Here is a 21,041-nt window from a genome sequence, read left to right on the forward strand (position 1 = left end):
ATAACAGTGTGTTTTAATTTCACATGATTATCATTGTACAAAAACACACTTACTGGAAGCTAGCAGCAAAATCACCAGATGGAGCATATTTTTACTAGGATATAAAAGGATAAATGTTAGACAAGTTGTTACAAAATCAAACAAACATTTACCAGAAAAAAGCTCTTTGTGGCTGCTCCTCTCACTGCAGGTCAAAGCTCATCTGAGGCCATAAATTACATTTACGCACTGAACATGTTTGAGGAAGCTAATTTAGTTGAAGAAATACTTAACAGTAAAATGAGCACTGGATTTTAAATATCTGCTTTGCCTACTTAGATACTGTCGAGCGACCTTGGTTCTGCAGGCAGCCATTTAATTTGCATGTGGCTTTGGTGGATATTTTGAATGTACTGTATGTTAAAGTTTGTTATGTTATCTGGGTAAAATAATTAGGCCGCAGAGGGATTTTCTTTATTGAATGAATGAATGAATAAAATCACAGAATTTAGTGTCTTCTGTAGTTAAAACCCTTGGCTACACAAAATTAATTAATTAATTTCTTTCTTGTTACAAAGCAACAGCTGCACATTTGCATCTGTAATACAACTGAAGAATGTCTCGGGAAGCATGGGAATGTATTCTAGAGCTGCAACAGTTTGTCGATGAATTGATTATCTGCAACTGTTTTGATAATCAATTAATCGTTAAGTAACTATTTTAAGAAAAAATGGCAAAAAAAACCCCTCTGGTTTACATCATTTGATGCAAAATATCTTAGCGTTTTGGACTGGTGGTTGGACAAAACAAGACATTTAACAATATCAACAGGGACTTTTCACTGTTTCCGGACATTTTAGAGACTGAATGATTAATCTGGACAATGGTTTGCTGATAAATGAGTGATTAAACTAATTGTTAAGTGCAGCCTTAATGCAGTCTTTGACACGCTTCATGATATTTTTTATCCAACAACAGGAGAAAAGTATCAGGTGCTCAGGGTTGAACAAATAGTCAATAAAAAAGACACTAAATAAAATCAAATACAGAGGCTGTGCACATTATATACAAAAGAGTATAAAAATACTGCCTTGAGTAATGGTTCAATTTCTCTGTGGATTTTGAATGACTTCAGGCACTGCAGGACCCAGCCAAGGACGTGTTTAAAAAGCCTTGATCAGTCAGAGCACATCCAAGTGAAAAATCTCACAACAGGAAAACGCTGACTGGCTTTCGACCCGAGGAGTCAACCAGAGTGCGATGTTGTGATTCCTTAGAGAGACAAATCAGTGGCCAGGAGGCTTAACTACAGCAGCATATCACACAGTAAGCATCCATACCCACGCTCCCTCCCCAGTTCCCACAGATACTTTGTTAGTGTGGACAGTGGAGCGTTGCTGCAGATCTCCCTGCGCCGCTTTCTAAATAACTGTGTCCTACATTGATTTCACATTAGCGTCTCTATTTTGGAACTATTCCTGAATGTCTAATTTGTCTTCTTACCTCATGCACAGATGTGTCCTCGTTGGGTATAAGGTGCACTTCTGCGGGCTGTTCCTCTTCCTCTTCATGCATGTTGTGCTTCAGTCGCTCTCTAAGACGCTTCATATTTGTCTTTATGGAAATGCTGTTTGCATATGACATTCACAAGGGCTTATTTGTGTTCCACAACAATATCTGTAAGTGCAACAGAGTGACATAAATGTTTGTGTCCTGCTCTTTTCGCTTACTATGTCTACAGATGAATGGATAGATGGATTTTTAATTAGTTTTTGTAGGTATCATTCTTCATGTTTAATTAATTTTGTGGTTCATTTAAAGATGAAGATCAGGGGCTGTTTTCTTGTGGAACACCACACAGTCAGTCATCATTTATTAGCCTGTGGGAATAGAGGAACAGCCTCGACAGCGCTAAAGATTCCTCCATTGAAATCGCCCTCCAAGGTTCAGCTTTGTACACAAGACCAGGGGACGACGTCCAAAGCCTTTCCATCCTGGGCCCAGCCTCTTCGTGCCAGGACAGAAACTGTCCTGTTTTTGCCTTGTTATTCTCTCTCCTCTGTCTCTGTTCATCTGCTGCCACCTGTCTTCTCATCTCCTGTTTCAGCTGTGAGGTCAGCATCAAACCCTTCGCTCATTACCCTGCCTGACAGACTTCAGCTAACACTCCCAAAAGCCGCCAATAATCCACGTACAGTCCCACACACGCACACATTACAGTCCAAGTCACTTCCCTCACCCCTCATATAAAGCTCTGTCTCCCCTCCGGTTGTTACTCCCCTTGTTTTCACCATCAGTGCACATCCTGCTCTTCAGCTGTTCAGGTAGGTGCGTTGACTTTTCCTCTACGTCGTTCTTCTCCTTCCTATACGGTGCTGTGACATTCGAAACATGTGGCCATCCAGAAGCAGCAGTTCCTGCCATCAAAGCAGTTTGGGGCTTTTCCTTTGTTTTTTAGTCGGGCACGTTCTAGTATAAGTCTAGTAGTAAGTATAATCAATATTTTTATGTTACAAATGGATCCGATGACTATGTGTGATGTGAAAGGGGTCACTGTAGTGATGAACTGTAGTGATCAAATCTGCAGTTCCCCTCAGCACTACAGAGCTTTTCTCTCTCTCAACATTAATGTTTTCATTCACTCTCACCGTTCACACAGTGGAAAGTTGTTTTTTGCAAAAAAAAAAAAAAAAAAACCCTGCTAAAAATCCACGTTACGCTTCCCGCCTAGCACCAATCGAAGCAAAGTTAGCAACTGGTGTTAGCAAGCGAACATAGCAGAGCATTCAGCAGCTAAAGAGCCGGATATTTCCCACAGCAGCTGGTAGAGACCCAAAACGAAGCTACAAGGAGAGCGAATATTGGACTTGCATTCATCACATGACCAGAAACACGACTCCAAATGAATGCTGATGTTGCTCCGTGTCTGCTGGACGCAAAGATGGGAGTTTGCCATATTAACTTTAAAGGTGCTTATATGTCAGTGTTAATTACATGTTGTGTGGGCAGCTTGTTGTTGTTTATTGTGTTTTTAGAATAAATAATTAATGGAAAAATAACCGATTAAAGGGTTAGGTTTGCCCAAAATCCTAATTAAGGGTGCTTTAAAACATTAAAAATGCTGACTGAAAGGACTGAATATCCTCATTAAGTTGCAGGAAAAGAGTCTGATTTTGTCAAACAAACAATAACTCACTGAAGCTGTAAATGTTAATATTGAGTGAATGGCTACACCAAACAGAAATAGCTACACGACTTTTGTGCAGTTTAATAGACGTTTTAGGGCCTGTAGTATTAAAGGAGTGAAGTTTGGGATTTCTATTAAATTACAGTAAAATTAAAATTTAAGTTAAGTTAAAAATCAGAAATTGCCCCCTCATGACAAGTTATTCTCGGTGCCCTTGTCCTCCCTGTCCGCCTGTGACTCAGTTTGTTGGGCCAGAAACATTCAACAGTGAAGCGATGCGATGAATTCCGATCCCAATCCCTCATCTGCCTTTTGTCCGTGTGCCCATGTTTATTCAGATTCGCATGCTCATGCTCTGAGACCTTGTCTAAAAACTAACTAGGATCTGAGAGACTTGGGTGGGGGTGTGATGGGGGCACTGAGTGCTTGATCTACTATGTTAATACACTCAAAGACAAGCAGTCTGGGAGGGCTTCCATGTATTTGCATAGAAAATGGTGTTTTGAAATTTGGTCCATTGCTGGTGTGTCTTCCTGGATCCCTGTTTTTCTTTTCAGCTCATCAGACAGGTTTGGCTTTGTACTCTGGCAGATTATAACACTGTATCTCCTGTAACAAGTCCCACTGAAATGCGCACACAAACTGCTGAAATGTTGCTTAGGCGTGCTAAAATATTTATGGGGCTCCACACACATTTAGATGTCCCTTCAGTTCAGTGAAACTACAAGCAGATCAAATGATAATAGAGGACTTGGCGAGTGTTAATAGCAGCCAGCCGACCAGCTTAATCTCTCCATCCCACATTCTCTCCTGCAAATCAAATTAAACAAGATGGATTGGCCAGCTGATACCTCGCTCTTATCCTGGGTAACAGGACACTGCTCCGGCCTGTACTCCCTCTGGCCTCTTCTATTCCTAGATCATTAGCGACAAATGGCCTTCCTCTTAAACTTACTCTTTGAACAAAAGCACTGACCTGCACTGAACCTATAACACATCTCTGAAAAGAAACTGAACGATCGATTATGTGCTTTAAAGGCGTCATCATTAGGCGACTTGACTGATCTTAAATGTTGTGTCTCAGTGGCACCGATAGAGAGGAGCTATAAAGTCCAGTAAACTGATTGAAATGTGCCAGACATTACTTTTTCAGGAAGCTGAGGCCTAACTTAACACAAGTGTTCTTGGTTTAAGCTCAACAGAATGCTGGATAAACCCATGTTGTGTTTATTGTTGTTTCAACAAGAATACAGTTTGTAAATGATACCTTTCACGCACTGGGCTAACGCTGCTGCACATTTGTAACAGCCGCGATGTTTTTCTCTCCAGTGCCACCATGTGTGATTTTGAAGATCATGGGTGAGTCCAGTTAAATTGTTAGTTCATATTTTAAAACTTCTCTACAGTCACAATACACCAGCTTCTGTTGTATGGCATATCTAATGTGCATTTTCAATTCTTTTTTTATTTAGAGGCCATCAGGAGGGTGAGGATATCAGTTTGTTATTCATTTAATGAAGCAGCAGATTCGTTTTTTCCCTCCGCTCAATCACTCTCTCGCTCTTTCTTTCTCCAGAGGAGGATGAGGAGCAGGGAGAGGGAGGTGAGACTGTGAAGCTGAACTGTGCTGATTTTATTGACCTTCCTTCCCCATAACACATTCAGATAGGAGCTATAACAGCAACCTTCAAAATGTAAATGTTTATTTACATATTGTAATCCATCCAGTGTTTACTTGGAGCTCTTAGCCGAGTTTTTGCAAGTGCATCACCAGCAGAATGGTAAAACACAGGAACTTTGAATTTTAAATGAAAAAAGAAACAGAAACTTTGAACCTTAAACTGCCACCGGGCACAGCAGCAGAATAAAGAGCTGTTTAGCCTTTGTAGGCAGTACATGAGTCACGGGTATAACAGTGGACATGTTCATCTGCTGCCTTTTCAAATCTAACTGTGGTTTTAAAAAAATGGACTAATCCACTTTCTCATTCCTGCTCTGATTGTCATGTTGAAGAAGAACGGCCCAAATACAAGTAAGCCTACGTGGGAACACGCAACATCAAAAAATATTGTCAGATTTTACCACAAAAAATATTCTGAAAAAAAGAAACCCAGACATGTATGTTGATATGCCCTCATGTTATTTCACAGGCCACTGGTCACACAGCTCGCTGCCCCTAAAATCCCTGAGGGAGAGAGGGTCGACTTTGACGTATGTTCCTTCAAGGTTGTCATGAATGGGACAATTACGTGATTGCGGCACCAATCACAGCATTAAATAATCTCGATCTGTGCATCCCCCGATTTCTGTTAGGATATCCATCGGAAAAGGATGGAGAAAGACCTTCTGGAGCTGCAGACTCTGATTGATGTCCACTTTGAGCAGAGGAAGAAAGAGGAAGAGGAGCTGATTGGACTCAAAGACAGGATTGTAATGCCTTTCCTGTGCTGGTTTCCCATTTGTTGTTCTGACAGACGATGCACTGACTATTCAGAATAACAGTGATTAAAGAGCGGCCTAGCTGGCAGAAAAAAAAAAATTATTTGAATGTCTCATACATGCCATATCAGCATTTCCACAACAGGTGTCAAAGGGAGGTAGCTGAGCCACGTTTGTGGCAACAAAACCAGATATTTAAAGCCAAAACATGGTCTTTTCCTCACCCTAACAGTGTTTTTTGTTTCTAAACCTAACGAGACCTTAACCACAGTGCTGTCGCCACATAAAGTTGCAAAATTCAAGTTTTAACACATCCATGTTTTGCAGAAATGTACAATGCCAACAGTTATTCTGGTGATCGGGTTGTTAGAGAGCCAAGTGCAAAAGTCCAGCTGGCTTGGTTTTTCTGTTGCAGGAGAGCCGCCGGGCAGAGAGAGCTGAGCAGCAGCGTGTGAGGGCTGAGAAAGAGCGCGACAGACAGACACGTATCGCGGTAATTAATGCTCAGCATTGTTAAATGTATGTTGATTCTTCTGTGCATGTCAACGATCTGCTCAGATCAGACCCTGCACATTGTATAAGAGCAATTTAAGTGAACTGCAGTAATCAGCTGAAGATGACTTCCTCAGGAGGAGAGACAGAGGAAAGAGGATGAAGAGGCCAAGAAGAGGGCAGATGATGAGGCCAAGAAGAAGAAAGTGCTCTCCAACATGGGGGCCCACTTCGGAGGGTTCCTGGCCAAGGTCAGAATAACACATCCACAAAGTCTAGGGGAGCGCAAAGCTGAATCTCTCGTGTCCACTGAGAGTTCATGTTTCTGATCCTGCGAGAGAGTGAGTTGCATTTGTTTGCCGCAGGTAGAGCAGAGGCGAGGCAAAAGGCAAACCGCCAGGGAAATCAAAAAGAAGACCCTGGCAGAGAGACGCAAGCCGCTGGCCATTGAAAACCTGAGAGAGGACGGCCTCAGGTCAGATTAGGGTCCACTAAAGACTGATGCATTTTGGGTATTTTTGTTTTTTTTTGGTTGTCATCAGATTTGGGTGCATGTTAAATAAGCGTTCATTACATGTGTTTTAGGAATGTCAGCCGGTAAGACATAAAGCGGCTGCAAAGCAGCTAGTGATCTTTAATTACGATTTATAAAGTTATCTCAAGTTGTTAATGCTGTTGTGCTTTAGAGAGAGAGCCAAGGAGATGTGGGAGTGCATCTACCAGCTGGAGTCAGAGAAGTTTGACCTGACTGAGAAGATGAGGAGGCAGAAGTATGAGGTGAGCCATTCGAAGCTAGAAGATACAAAAACGTATTTCAAATATGGCTAATTTGTGATGTTAGTATGTTTTTTTTTTTCAGATCAATGTCCTCCTGAACAGAATCCAACATGCTCAGAAATTGTGAGTCAATCGGCTCGTCTCAAACTGCCATTACACAACTCCCACGCCCCAAGAAAGAAAAAGCAGAGCATTGCAAAGAGCTGCTTTGCATTGACTATGCAAACACACCACATGGCGACAGTCACACATATGTACGCAGGAAATGAAAAAGTCGCAGCTCTGACTCGTTTACCACAACAGGATGCGGATATGTAAGATATCAACATAGAGTGACGGGGCAGAAAAAGAAGAATAACTGCTTCCTCTTTCTGTCCCCACAGCCACACCTGCCACTCATTTCTGTGTGGACTACAGCTGTTCATAATCGACCTGACTATGTTTCTCTTGTGTCAATGCAGCAAAAAGGGCCACGGCAAGGGCAAGGTTGGCGGCCGCTGGAAGTGAACTCACACAGAAATCACAAAGAAGCAACAGGACGGTTCACTAGTTTCAGGACAAGGTCGCAGCAGTTTTGCAGTGTTCATGACTCAAGCTAAGAGAGAGACAAGATATTTTTGTGTGGCGTTTATTGAAATACATCCACTTGCATCTGTAATTATTAAAGCGTATGCATAAAATTGACATTTTCTCTCTGTGTCATTCACATTGGAGATGAAATGTGATTACTATTCGTGAAAATTCACAGCTGCTACAGACAAACATAGACTACAATCTGAGGCCATGCATATTTACTTCTCATTGGCTGGTAAATTTCCTTATGAAGGAAATGCATAAGATCTCTTAAAATGCCTGAGCTGTGAAGCAGCATCACTGTGACTGTCAGTCTGTTGCATATTGTGAAGGTAAAGCTGATGCAGAGTAAACCACACTTTACTTCTTCTGTGGTGCGAACACGGCGTGGATGTCATCGCTCCTCCCCTCACAACACGGCTCAAATTCAGCCTTGAGAGCGATGCTCACCACTTTCTTTGCAAAGCCGGCTTCTTGCTCTTTGTTGAGGTCCAAAATGTACCTGAAATATCCACAGCGAGACACAAATGCAACTGAAACACACTTACAGTTTTTTTAACAGTCAAACTATGGGATGTGTAGCAAATATGAAACATCAGACACACAAAAGCAAATACTCTGCATTTGTGAATTACATAGTCACTGTACTCTTGGTGACTGTACTGTCACCATGGAAACAAGCCCTGTTACTATAAAAACCCTCACTTGGCCAACTCCACGATGAGCACAGCGTCTGGTGCTGCAATCTGTCTCATCATCGGGCCCAACTGGTGCACGCAGCTTTACAGCATTGACAGAGAGGGAAACAAAAGCACAGAAATGAAACATGGTCAGTGGTCATAGCAGGAGTCTGCGGTCGAGGTGACTGGATGCTGTCCTGTTTTAGGTGAAGTTACCGTCTTTATATTTAAGGAAGTGTGAATTATTTACTCAGTAATATGATCTTTGTTGTGGTCTCACCTGGCTGAGAAGTAGATGATGTTGAAGAAGTGGGAGTATTTCTGTCTTTCTGGCAGTTTATAAAGTGAATCCACAGGCAGGAAGGTCACAGAGATCCTATTCAGATGCATCAGGTCTGAAGAGGATTTAGAATATGAAGTGTGCTTAAATTACCGTGTGCTGAACATCCAGACAGGCTTCAGAGGGAGGGGAGGTAACCTACCATACACTGAAATGCTTAAAGACCAGCTTCCCATTTACGTTTCCTTGATGTATTGACAGATGCACATTAAAACACACTCAGGCAACATAATCAGATTCGATCTTTCACCTCTGCCTGAACCGTCTTCACTGCAGGTCGAGTGAGCTGCTGCTGACCTTCCTGTTCTCACCTGCACTGACACTGACAATCATCTGAAGCCACAGGCCTGCTAGTGTTAACGGCCATTTACCATTGATGGTGAGAGATTTTCGGTCAGTCTTTGGAGATGGCTCCTCTGCTCCTGTGTCTGACTGAGAAGTAGTGGGGCAGCCCCGTCTGCTGGACAGGGACTGGAACAATGCCTGTACATTTGCAAAGGAGATATCCTGGGCTGTCTGTGGATGTGGGGAGAGGGCGGGACGATTAAAAATTGTTGTTCCTCAGCACATGCACAACTTACTGCTACTGCACGATAAAAGGAAGTTGCTACTGTATGTTTTACCTTGATGTGTTGCCCATTCTGTGTCTTCAGAAGGCTCTTGTCATCAGTTTCAATGCCAAAGGCGAGGTAAGGACTGGAAACAATGTCTCCCCAATAGCCCCTGACAGCTACTTTGTCCCCTTTCTGTCCACACACACACAGATACGTTGTTATATTGTCTTATTGCTGCACGGTGTAGAAAGGTTTTGTCGGAAAACAGACCAACACTTACCTGCCTGAACACCCGTGAAGAGAGCAAACTTGCATTGGTTATTTGGTAGACGCCTTCCCTCATTTCAAATGCCAAACCCCGCTCCCTCCATTGCATGTACTGTTGTTTGCTAATGACACCACACTGCAAGAGAAAGCGTCCATCCTTCAGTGCAACATATAATCATCAAAATATCTGTTCTTCCAAAAAAAATTGCCAAATTTGGGAAGCACATTTTTAATCGACAAACAAAGGTAAGTATACCAAATACTCAGATACCCCTTTTTCGTGCAATTTCATTGTAAGGTCCCAGTCAAAACAGCCCCTCTTGGAGTCGTAGCGTGTTCCAAGGTGCTGCCTGACCCGATAATCCCAGGCTTTGGACATTGTGATAGATGATGAAGACTGAGGCTGGTTCCACAACTTGAATATCCTGGCCAGCTCATCTCGCTCCTTGAACTGTAGAAATGTCATGGAGAATATTAAATTAGCAGACTTTCATTGAATCTATGGAGCACTTACACTTAGTTTTGTCCTCTATGTACTGTATACTAAATCTAATTTCACATCTTTTTGACTGAGCAGGCCTCAGTGTCTGATTTCAGGCACAGCTGGAACACAAGGTCTTAAAGAAACACAGACAATAGGCCTATTTAACAAATGATCGAACCTTGAGAAGAGTTGTGTTCAGACAGGGGTGTGTGGCTGTCTCCAGCGTTTCAGTGACAGACAGAGAAAGCTGTGATGCTGCGTGTCTCAGCGTCTCTTCAGTCTGACTGCGGATCTCACTGTTCCCAAACACCTCCAGGAAAACCTCTGTCTTCTCTGGAAACAAACAACAACAACAACGAATTTACCTAAGTGTTAAGCTTCATTAATATTTTTAATGGGCAGTTACAAAGTGAATAATTTCACAAAATCCCACCCACCATTGTTTCCCATGCATTCCTGCGGCATCAGTGCAAGGTAGAGGAGCAGCAGCTGTCTAGCCACCTCCTCCATGCTGTTTTCTATCACCCACACCTGCAGTAAAGCAGAGAGAAGTGTGCTCACAGTAAAATATATCAGTTTGTTCTCCGGTATCACGCAATGGTTTAGGATACTGAGGCTCACATGAAGGCTTTCTCCGTTCTGCAAACCAGCAATGGTCTTCAAAATATGTCGTGGATCTCCACTGCCAAGCAGCAAAATGTTGATCTCCCCTTCAAGTCTCACAGGGCCTTGGCACAGGGAGGGAAAACACACAATAGTTCCAACACGCTATACTTCCAAAGCTGGGTACCAAACCTCAATAGTCTGTCAGCGGCAACTGAAATATGCCTGTTGCACTGAGTATCAACAGTTGGCACTGAATGTATGGTCAGATTTGTAGTCTTGTCTTCTTGTGAGATATTTAAGTGATATTTAATTTGTAATTTTGCTAACTTTTAACTTTACTATGTAGTGTTCTTCAACACCTGTTTCTGTTTAATTATCAATGATCACTGGAAGAGTTTGGCCTCTATTCTTAAATATAAAATATGCATTGTTTTGTTTGGACAAAATGTTTACAGGTATTGAGGCACTGCAGGCACTGTCAGAACTATATAAAGGTGCAGTAATACAAGCACTTTATTATTCAGTGCAATAAACCTGCAGCAGATACCGATAGGACATATTAGGCACTGTCACTGCTGTGGTTTTAAGTAAGAAGTTATAGCTGAGGCCATAGTTTGGTTAAACAAATATGTTAAATTAATTTTAATAACTAATATACTGTATACAGTTTGTTTCAGTGTTCAGTAACAATTGATGTCAAATGAATGTGGTGGAATAAAACGCATAATATTTCTTTGGTGAAGTAGAAACATGGAAGGAAGAACAAACAAGGAAGTATTAAATGGAAATACTAAAGTAGAGGACAGTGAGTACATAAGTAAAATGTTCTTAATTGCTTTCCAACACTGTATGAAACCATCACTGCTCTGACGCACGTGTGTAGGACCATGTTTCCTCGTGCATCTGAGGCTCTCACCCATACTGAGCAGGTCGCGCGCAGGATTGAAACCCCACCATGTGATGCAGCCCGCGCCCTCGGATAGCCGTCCAGCACTCATCCTGTAAGGGCACGAAAGAAAGTCAAACAGCCGCAGACCTGACTGTAAGTGGTTTTATCATGGCTCAGTCAGTAGGAATAATTTTAATGTCTTACTAGAGTGTCACTTGGTCCAGTGTTTACGTCAGATAGCTTCGCTTAGCACAAACCTCAACTAACCCTAGCTAACGGTTCGTTGTCGATTTTAAGTTAGCGTTCTCAATTAAGCAGTTATGCAGGGCACAAAACCCTCCCTATAGTCAATACGGTGATAAAAACCTGTCATAAGATCCGACCACATACTTTAAATTGAAACAAAAGCGATGGGAAAACTCACCTCAAAGAATATATAATGACAACTGAGTAAAGTTTGCAGCTAACCGTATGAACAGAAAGTTTGGCTTCTGTTGCTTAGCAACAGTTTCTAAATGGGGAAGACGGACGCCATCTACCGGGAGCTATTTTTCTGTATGATGGCGAAGGTAATACCCGCCCTAGTCTTCCTCTGATTGGCTACTGCTCGTTGCCTTCTTTGGTTGGGTTGGTTAGCTTAAGGAATGGCGAATGATATATCGCCGAAATATCAGAGTTATCCAATCATAGACAGAGTAGGGCGGACCATGCCTTCGCCATCCTAGGAACAAATAGTATGATAGTATACGTATACGATTTATTTGTGAGTACAGTTAAACAGTACGGACATGAACTAATACTAACTGAAATAACCCATTGATTTTAAAGTAATTAAAGGTGAGGCAGTAAGAGAAGCATTAATGCGAAACTGTCCATTGTGATTTTATTTGCATTTGAAAAGATCCAGAGCATTACAACAGGCATTTTTCAGGACTCCGTTGCACCACAGCACTGCAAAATGAGCAAAAAAAGGTCCAGTGTACATACCATGAAATGTGGAATTTCTATGATGTGTTCAGTCAACTAACATTTCAGAATACAGCAATTCTGAAATTTTCTCTTTATGCGTCCACATTTTACCAGGCCCATGCATGAGCATACACAAAAGATGCACATTTACAGATACATGTTTTACAAGTATAGAAATACAGAGTCATATTGGTTTACAGTGTAGGGAAAGTCGTGGAAGCCGAGGTTTTAATAACAACCAAATATTAAAAGTTGTCTGTACATCTCTCACACACACACGTTCACACATACACACATAGAAGTATCTTAGAAACAAAATGGAATAAAGAACATCCAGACTGACAAAACATCAGGAATAAGAAGAAGTAACATTACCAACAGTATGTTATACACAAACAAGGTGCAACTCTAACGAGGTTTCGCTTTGACTGCCGCATCAACTTCTTCTTCTGGCAGGAGAGTGTGCCACTGGGCTACTGGACGTCTGGGATTGGCAAGCATATCTGACCAGTGGCGCAGGCCAACTCCTGTAGCTCCATAACCCATGAAGGTCTTTCCAATGGGGTCATTGCTTCCAAGTTTATCATAATCAAACACTGTGATGACGACCTGCACTTTCTGAAAGAGAAAGAATGCTGTGTTATCAAGTCATTCCCCACATCAACACTTAGTGTGTGTTACATTTCAAATTGATAACTGATCAGAAGACGCATCTTACCTGTATCTGCTCAAAGGGGACATCAAAGCTGAAACTCTCATTAAAGTAAGGATTGAGGGTGTTTTTCTTAACTGTTGTCTTTTTCTTCTTGATCCGTTTCCCATTTTGTTGCAAAACAATCTTCACATACGGATCTTACAGAAGAGGAAAGGAGGGTCATATGGTTGTGTTTTTCTCAAGCTTGCTGAAGTAGCTCACTCTAACAAGCAATGAAGAAAACATCTAACATTATAATAAATGGAAAGAAGTTAAATTACCTGATAAGCCACCAACATCCATTTTCTTCAGATTCTTTGCCTCCATGATGTTCACTGTCAGTTTTCCAGCAGTGGGCACATACCGTAAAGAAATGCAAATATCACCCAGCTTTTCTTGCTGAAAGTAAAATATTATGGATTAAAGTCATGTCCCATCAACTTGAGACAAAATTGAAGACATATTTTATTAAGCTGCTGATTATCATGATTTCTATCAAAATATTTGTCTTCCAACATTAACTAACAAAAGGTTGAAGGAAAACACAATATATCATACCTCCTCCTTCTCACCACTCTCCAAGTCTCTCCATTGTTGCATTGGCTGGCCCAAATCAACACTGTTCATTGGAATCTTTATCTCACCAATCATATCATGCTTGGAGAAACGATCAAAGTCAAAAACCTGGAGCACCAAAGTCTTGCCGCCCAACTCTGCATATGGGATCTAGAAAGAGAGGTTGGTACAATGTTGGTATGGAATGGGTGAAGGTAGACAATTTTGTTTTGCAGTGCATGTAGTAAAATTTACAAATCCAGATAATAATAGAGGAGAGGAGACAATCAAAAACATACAGCATTTTTTGGGGAGGGATACCTTGACAGACGCCATTCAAGGAATGAAAGACTAAAGACGAGGGGAAGACGAGACATAGGCCACACTTCTGTCTCAGGGTAAAAAGTGATATGTCACCAACAACCTGGAACACCAACACACGCTGCGACAGAGACATAAAGACAACAAAAAGAACAAACAAAACACAACGTCAAGTTGACAAAAGCACAATGTCAGGAACGTGGTACCTTGAAGATGAAAGTCTCGTTGAACACTGGGCATAAATTCTTGCGCTGAACTTTGGTCTCATACTTCTTCTTTTTGTCTGGCAACAAAAAGACTTTGACGTAGGGGTCGGAGGTTCCCCCCATGTCCATAGCAGCTAGATCTTGAGCCTGGAGGATGCCCACTATAAGCTTGAGAGGAAAGAGAACAATTGTCAGAATGAGCAGTAAAAGGAAAAAGTCTGAGTGGTCATAAAAAGAGTGTATAGATTTCTTTCTGATAGGTATTTTTTGTTCCCTATAGTCTAATGATTAATATGTCTTTGATGATAATGATTTTGTTTTCACACAGGACCTACCTGGGAATCTGTGAAGTTGTAGTCCAACGAGAACTCCAGCTTACCCAACTTTTCCTGTTCTTTCTCCTCTTCCTCCCCTTCCTTCTTCACCTCCCCCTCCTGAGAGATAAAAACATCAGTGCACTGAATATTCATCATGAGGATAAGAAGGTAAGATTATTCAATAACAGGTTACAGGAAATCACATACCTTCTCTCCAGTCTCTCCTTCACCTTCCTTTTCCTTTCTGCGACGGCCTGTCTTCCTCTCCCTCACTTTCTTCGGCTTTTTCTTTTTTCCGAAGCATTTCTTGAAAACACAGAAGATGAAGCATGCCACCAAGACCAGGACCACCACAACAATGGCTCCTACTGCCCACATTGGAACTGCAAAATAGAGGTGAATTCACTCATCAGTATTCACTGTGTGGCAGTGTGCTTTTTACTGTTGAAAGGAGTGGATGTCTGATCCCCTGATGTCCTTCACATTCACAGTATTAGCATGATGTGGACAAATCCTGACAATAAAGAAAAACAAGAAAAACCCAAACAAAACAAAAAAACGGGCTTGAATGTGATCTATAGGAAGACATCTTAACTTTTAAACACAAAGGCTTTGTGACAGCTTGTTGGTTTTACACATCTGGAGATTCAAGAGGATTTAAATCTTCCACATCTTGAGATTATACAAAAGAAAAAAATCCACTTTCATAGGTCAGTTTACTCCTATAATCTAAATCAGGTCCAACAGTTGAACAAAAACTGCTTTTCCAAAGCATGTTAACAGCCAAGGGTGTAATACATCACATCACTGAAATAAAATATGATACTATTGAAATAAAATGTCTTGCTTCTTACAACAGAAGATTGGAGGGTTCTCTTGAGCATATCTACCTTGATGTTAAAAGTTTTTTAACACTTGTTATCTAGGGATGGTTTGCTGAACATGCATGTGGTTGGTAGCAACACCCTTCACCACAATCTGATAATAACACACTCCCAGCCGGGAGTGGCCCTGTACAACAAACAGTCCCAGCAGTGTAGTTCATCATTAAGTGCCTTACTCAAAGCACCTCAGCAGTAGTTATTAACTGAAAACAATTCTCATGCACTTTTTCCACTTCAGTTGTCATGGACAGAAATATTGAAAATAGTTTGTATGATGACCAACAAAACAAGCTCATATTCCATTAAAGTATGTTAATGTAATGTCTACCATGAGGGGTCTCTAAATCAAAACAATAACAAAAGACAGAGTTTGATGGTCTTGTGAAGTAGCGCACAATAATAAACAATAGAGTCTGCTAGCCAGTTTGCCGTCATCCTTCCGTTCCTCTTTCAAATAATAACCAAAGACATAGTTTATTCCAAGAAGTTATTCAAAGTATGAATTTTCCTGCAAATTCTAGAAGTGACTTACTTGGCAGATGACCAAGTTCATTCATGAACTTCTCCTTCATGTGGTTGTAGTCGTGGCCGGGGTGATGTTCTGAATGGGAGTGCTCATGGTGTTCTGTATGGGAGTGCTCATGATGAACTGGCTCTGTTGCTTCCTCTGGCTCTGGTTCGGATGGCTCCGCAGCCCTCCGGGCCCGGACCCCCGCACTGCCCACCCTCATGTCAGCTGTAAAAACCAGCAAAATCAATGCAGTTGGTCATGTGTTGGTTTGTTATGTTCTCTGCTGGCCCTTACAGTGACAGATAACACAACTTCGTATGTATGCTGTGTAATCCCTATGTCCATGCGATGCAGTACAATTCAAGAGCGTAGGACATCTCTTAGCCAGATGCTCAACATGGCTGACCCTAATCCCTCTGTTACTCTCATTTTCTGTCATCTCCCCTGCCCCATAACCCACGCTTTCACTCTGTTTGTCCCATCCCCATTTTTCTCTCGTCACTGTCTCTGCACGTAAATGGATTAAACTCTGGCACTACAATATTAATCCAAAATCCCCGATCCTCAAAGCTTAAATAAATTCGGACTTGGTCTCCTCCCTCAATTTTTCTTCCTTGGAGAGTTTACTGGAGTGATGACTGCTTTTTATTAAGATATTTCGAAGGAAGTCAAACGGACTATGGCCAAGATTGAGAGGAAACCCTGACCTTTTGTGGTTTTCATGAATATGTTTCCCCATACTACTACTTCAAAATCAGAAAAAAAATGTCATTTTTAGACAATTATGTACATGAAAAGTAACATTTTTGTTGAAGTCACAGACATTTCTCATTTGCAATTGACATATTTGTCTAGTTGCAGGTTCTTTTTAATAGAGGATGCTGAATGAAATTTAAACATTATTGGCATCTATTCACATTTGTAGATACTCTCATCAGCCGTTTAAAAGGGTTGATGATTTGGTTCCCTCATAGGAAATTGTTGACAAATAATTTACACCCAAAGAACCTTTCAAGCGATTAACTAGTTCTTTGACTGGCTATGTTCAAAACCAGATGTGATTTTATCCTTAAAAAAACACAATTTTAAAAATCCTACTTTTTTCTCACCTGTTGATTTTTTTAAATTTTTTTTTGCATTGCAGTGCTCTTGCACTTAATCATAACAGAAATGTTTAAAATCTGATATTTATCTTACCTGTTGATGTGTTCCTTTAATGTCCTCAATATCAAAAGAGCTTTTGGAGCAACTTTCAGTTCTAAGTGTATTTCTTGTAGCGTCCCCTTTGGCCTGTTGGAGCCCTCACAATTGCAAGCCCATTGTTCCTTCTGTATGCTACTGACTCTGACTGGCAGGCTCCCTGCAACCCTTTCCATCAAAGCTAAAGCACTGGCAAATCACTAGAGCAGTGTTGTGATTTAATCCCCCCTACCCCTCCTCCCGATATTAGAATGCTGAAAACACATCTGTTGCTTCATGTCTCTCTGACTGAAGATCCATAAAAAGCAACAGTTACCTTTTCTTACAGTATATAACTACTCACAGTTTCAATCGTGTTTAACAATTTAAGGCATCTCCTTGAGTAGGAAAAGTGACTGTTCATTAGACCGATGAGACATGGCAGTGGTGGTTGTGTTTATCCATTAGACTGAGGAGATTGTAGTGCATCCGGCCCTCCACTAATCCCTTCAGCATAGCTGTCCTCGCAGTCAATCGTCAATCTACCAACAACTTTCACTGAGAGTGGATTTTCCATCCTGCCATCCCTTGGCTTACCATTTTACTGTACAAAACATATATCCGTATTTAGAGCACTGTGAACTGTAATCCTTAGGCATGCTGCCATGTGTTTGCACTGCTACATCTGGAGATCTCAGTGGCTCCAATCCAACATTCAACAGCCCCCTTGAATAGTTAACTGACTCACTGCAGAGGGAAATAACATTGAAAAAAAACAAACAACAAAATGCTAACACAAGCAAAAAATGAGTATTGCAAGTTTTATAGCATTTATTAGAGGACTAGTATACTTGGTTGCATTTTATTTCCCCTGTTGTGCGTAGGGCAGTGTTTTGTAATCTGCGAGGTCAGGTAATTAACAGGACCTCTTTTTCCCCCACTGAGGACACTCTAACTTTGAAGTATGCACAATACTTCACTTTACTTTGATTCTACCCTTCTGATGTTTTGTAACGTAGCATAAAATGTTCTCTTGGTCAAAGAAATGATTTGATTAAAATGACAGCCTTGCTGTGAAGCACCCAGTCGATACACTGTACTTCTGCAACCGAATCTTATCTTTGCTGGAACATATAATTTACTAAGAAGCAACATGACCATTTTTAACCACAAGCTGTTTGGTTGCCTAATGTCAAACATTAAGCTGCCAACCAACAGTGAGTAAGCAAAGTCCCACTGATATCTTTACAGTGTTCTATAGGTGCAGACATGACGTTAGGAAAAGCACAGAAAGTGTGTTTAGACTGGCAGATCACATGACTGTAACTGAACTGTACATTCAGTTAAAGTGGCTGTACAAAAAAAAAAAACCAAAAGACAAAAATGTCACCATAATCTGACTTTATTCAGCATTTCATGATATTCCAAATCTTAAACTGTTTAAATAATTTCGTTTGACTCAAAATAGTATGTATTAAAATATTTGTGAGGGTTAAAACCTCTGACACACTGGAATGCATGACATGATACAACTGAAATGAAAAAGTGACTTGTTTTAACAGCTTAGGAAATTGGTAGTTTTTAGCACCATATTCGTGAGACTATTTTTCCACTGTGGTTTTCAAGAAAAATTGAGGTATTTTCTGTTATTTTGCTTAGAACTTCTCTTTACCATTGGTACAGGAATGAAGTTTGTGACAATATTTTGCAATTTTCTTAACGGAAAGGTATGCACAGCGTGAGGGACTGTTGCCCTCTTGACTCCACGTATCTTTTGAAATGTGGAGCTTGTATCGCTGTACTGCTGTGACCTTTACAGAGTATGTTTATCAAAGAGGTATTCTCCCATAGGGCCGTGTGTCTCAGACGCAGTGATGCGGGTCAGACTGCCAACGTAATCGCCCAGCTTCTTGATGGTGTCATGGCTGTCGATCAGAAAGTGCTGCTCGAGGAAGTCGCACAGCTACAAAAGATGTAAGACATAGTGAGCAAGATGTGAAACAGTCGTAGAAAAGGTGGTTAAATAGGTAATAAATCAGGACGCAGTTAATTAGACTGTGGTTCCTTATACAACTCGCACAAAAAAAAGTATATTTAGTGTGACAGTATAGCGTTTTTAAAGTGGCAGTTACATCTAACAGTGCCATACTTACATGAGGGTCTGTGTGGATGCCAGCTCTGCGGTGCACCTCAAGGATACATGTGTTCAGGGACTTCTGATAATCCAGGGAAAAGGACATTGCATCCAGACCACCTCTCCAATCCTCTCTGCTTGGTTTCTAGAACAGAAAATTACTGGGATAAACGTATGTACCAAGATATGTACAAGTCGTAACAATAATGACTGGAAACCTGGACACCGTGGACTTACGGCAATTGTCTGAAGCAAAATTCGTCCTCCTCTCATGTTCTGATATTCGAGCAGTTTCTCAGCCTGTTCCCTCTCTTTCATTGAGCGCTCCAGGAAAAAACTGGAGAATTTTGGCAAGGCAACGTCATCCCTGTCAAAATACATCCCCTAGAAAGATGAGAGAAACATTGTATTACAGTGCAGACGTGGGGGGAAAAAAAGAGGATTCCTTGCAAGGGGGGGCAAAAACTGGATTTAAATAGCTTGCATAACAAATACTACGAGTCGTACATGGACTATACTGCTGTGAATTAAGTTATCATTACAGATATCGTACCAGAGCAAGGTAGGTGTAAGATGCATTGAGCTTCAGGTTGATGAGTTTATTGACGTCTCCTTCGGTCTCCGCGTGGAAGTTTTGTTTTACCACAGACTGCATTTCTGAAAAAAACAAAACAAAACAAAACAGAAAAATACAATTAGTGGAATTCCCCCCAGTTCAGATAAAACCATAACTTAACTTCAGACAGGTAAGGCTCCCGGTTTGTAGCAAAAATCAGCCCAGGCGAAAAAGACATGTTGTTACCTTTGCTCTCTCAGCTAGCTAACGTAGCTAACAAACGCTTGTGTTCACTCGTCCTCTTAAGTAAACTTCCCAAAGTTCTGCACTTTTGTGCTGGCCAGCTTTTATGTAGCCGGTGTTTAACAGCTTCGGTAAAACATTAGTCAGACTGTCGTCATGCGTTATGAGGTGAACGGAGTTGCAGTGGGTTGTAACGTGTTTACCCAGGTGACACTACACTACAGTAACGTTAGCATGTTTTGTAAGCTGTCATCGTCAACCGGGGTTCTGTTATTTTAATGTCTGTTAAAAAAAGGTTGGTTCAAGTTACACACAACATTAACCTTCCCTCAAAAGGTCATACTTCAACTCGTTTGCTGAAAGCACTTAAAACAAGAATTAGCCATTAACACTAGCTTAACAAGTTAAGCTAGCCGAAGTTGCATGCTGACGTTTTAGCATCTACCAAACATTGAGTAAATTAACATCAGATAATGCTCAAGTTAGTTGAGCCAGACTGTGGCTAAGGTTTAACGTTAGTTAGTCTATTACAGGTCAGTGTTACCTTCAGTTTTTGTCACTCACTTGGTCTGTAGAGGTAACTGCCAGTACCCTAGCTGGCCTTATCTTCTTGTTTACACACCACGTAACAGCGATCCTCCCCCAGCTAACGTTAGCTAGTTAGCACGCCTGTGTGTTAATATTCTCTGTGCATCTCTACTGCCACCCTTTGTTGGGGACGCATGACATATTTCAGACAATGTGAATGTTCAACCCAACCTAAACAACATGCGAAAGCAACCCAATGAGATCACAGCTGATTATTTAATAATTTGGAATAAAAGTGGCCATATACTGCTATAATACTGTAACTGACACATTTCTTTAAACGTAACATGAACAAAAACAGAGGGCTTTCAGTCTAGAAATTAAGATGTGAGAGTGGAGATGGTATGCAGACCGTGGTTGGTAAGCACATCAACATACAAGGGGACAAAAAGGCAGCGTATTTATGTGAACAGCAAGCAGGGTTTAAAGTGAGCCCTGTGATGGATGGGAAGCCGGTGGATGTCCTGGAGTAGGGAGTGATGTGGTGGCAGAAGTGGCGGGATAAGAGGAGAAAGGTTCCACAGTAAAAGTACGTACATGCAATACAACGAGAGTCTGGAGAGAGCACATGACTGTCAGCCTGAGTCAAACCTTTGACTGACTGGGAAATCAAAAGT

At 41.3% G+C, this 21,041-nt stretch overlaps 4 protein-coding genes across 6 annotated transcripts; 1 reads left to right on the plus strand and 3 right to left on the minus strand.

Annotated features, from left to right (window-relative positions):
• Positions 1-2,273: 2,273 nt before the first annotated feature.
• On the plus strand, positions 2,274-7,552 carry LOC121624479 (troponin T, slow skeletal muscle-like). The gene is made up of 13 exons (XM_041962147.1): positions 2,274-2,303; positions 4,496-4,525; positions 4,639-4,652; positions 4,743-4,769; positions 5,180-5,198; positions 5,317-5,377; positions 5,480-5,596; positions 6,021-6,098; positions 6,235-6,348; positions 6,463-6,572; positions 6,784-6,874; positions 6,957-6,997; positions 7,336-7,552. The coding sequence occupies exons 2-13, from the start codon at positions 4,503-4,505 to the stop codon at positions 7,379-7,381; spliced, it is 741 nt and encodes a 246-aa protein (XP_041818081.1). The 5' UTR covers positions 2,274-2,303; positions 4,496-4,502; the 3' UTR covers positions 7,382-7,552.
• LOC121624480 (dynein assembly factor 3, axonemal-like) lies at positions 7,506-11,406 on the minus strand. The gene is made up of 11 exons (XM_041962148.1): positions 11,295-11,406; positions 10,394-10,500; positions 10,210-10,303; positions 9,951-10,105; positions 9,560-9,739; positions 9,302-9,424; positions 9,091-9,213; positions 8,839-8,983; positions 8,408-8,522; positions 8,153-8,227; positions 7,506-7,949 (listed from the first exon to the last, which is right to left on the minus strand). The coding sequence occupies exons 1-11, from the start codon at positions 11,374-11,376 to the stop codon at positions 7,808-7,810; spliced, it is 1,341 nt and encodes a 446-aa protein (XP_041818082.1). The 5' UTR covers positions 11,377-11,406; the 3' UTR covers positions 7,506-7,807.
• A 775-nt stretch (positions 11,407-12,181) lies between these two features.
• Positions 12,182-16,962, minus strand: syt5b (synaptotagmin Vb). The gene is made up of 9 exons (XM_041962873.1): positions 16,922-16,962; positions 15,746-15,949; positions 14,537-14,712; positions 14,348-14,446; positions 14,013-14,180; positions 13,489-13,656; positions 13,212-13,329; positions 12,955-13,088; positions 12,182-12,854 (listed from the first exon to the last, which is right to left on the minus strand). The coding sequence occupies exons 2-9, from the start codon at positions 15,942-15,944 to the stop codon at positions 12,645-12,647; spliced, it is 1,272 nt and encodes a 423-aa protein (XP_041818807.1). The 5' UTR covers positions 15,945-15,949; positions 16,922-16,962; the 3' UTR covers positions 12,182-12,644.
• A 1,327-nt stretch (positions 16,963-18,289) lies between these two features.
• Positions 18,290-20,499, minus strand: zgc:56095 (uncharacterized protein LOC406286 homolog). 3 transcript variants are annotated; one of them, XM_041962044.1, is made up of 5 exons: positions 20,401-20,499; positions 19,591-19,694; positions 19,275-19,421; positions 19,057-19,182; positions 18,290-18,866 (listed from the first exon to the last, which is right to left on the minus strand). In XM_041962044.1, exons 2-5 carry the CDS (start codon positions 19,690-19,692, stop codon positions 18,717-18,719), a joined length of 525 nt encoding a protein of 174 aa, XP_041817978.1. In that variant the 5' UTR covers positions 19,693-19,694; positions 20,401-20,499; the 3' UTR covers positions 18,290-18,716. The 3 variants fall into 3 exon arrangements, with proteins under 3 accessions (XP_041817978.1, XP_041817977.1, XP_041817979.1); XM_041962043.1 differs by having other exon boundaries at positions 20,381-20,461; XM_041962045.1 differs by lacking the exon at positions 20,401-20,499 and adding an exon at positions 19,840-19,980.
• Between the last annotated feature and the right edge of the window lie 542 nt (positions 20,500-21,041).

Source organism: Chelmon rostratus, chromosome 21 (genome assembly GCF_017976325.1).
Source record: "Chelmon rostratus isolate fCheRos1 chromosome 21, fCheRos1.pri, whole genome shotgun sequence".
Lineage (NCBI taxonomy): Eukaryota > Metazoa > Chordata > Actinopteri > Chaetodontiformes > Chaetodontidae > Chelmon > Chelmon rostratus.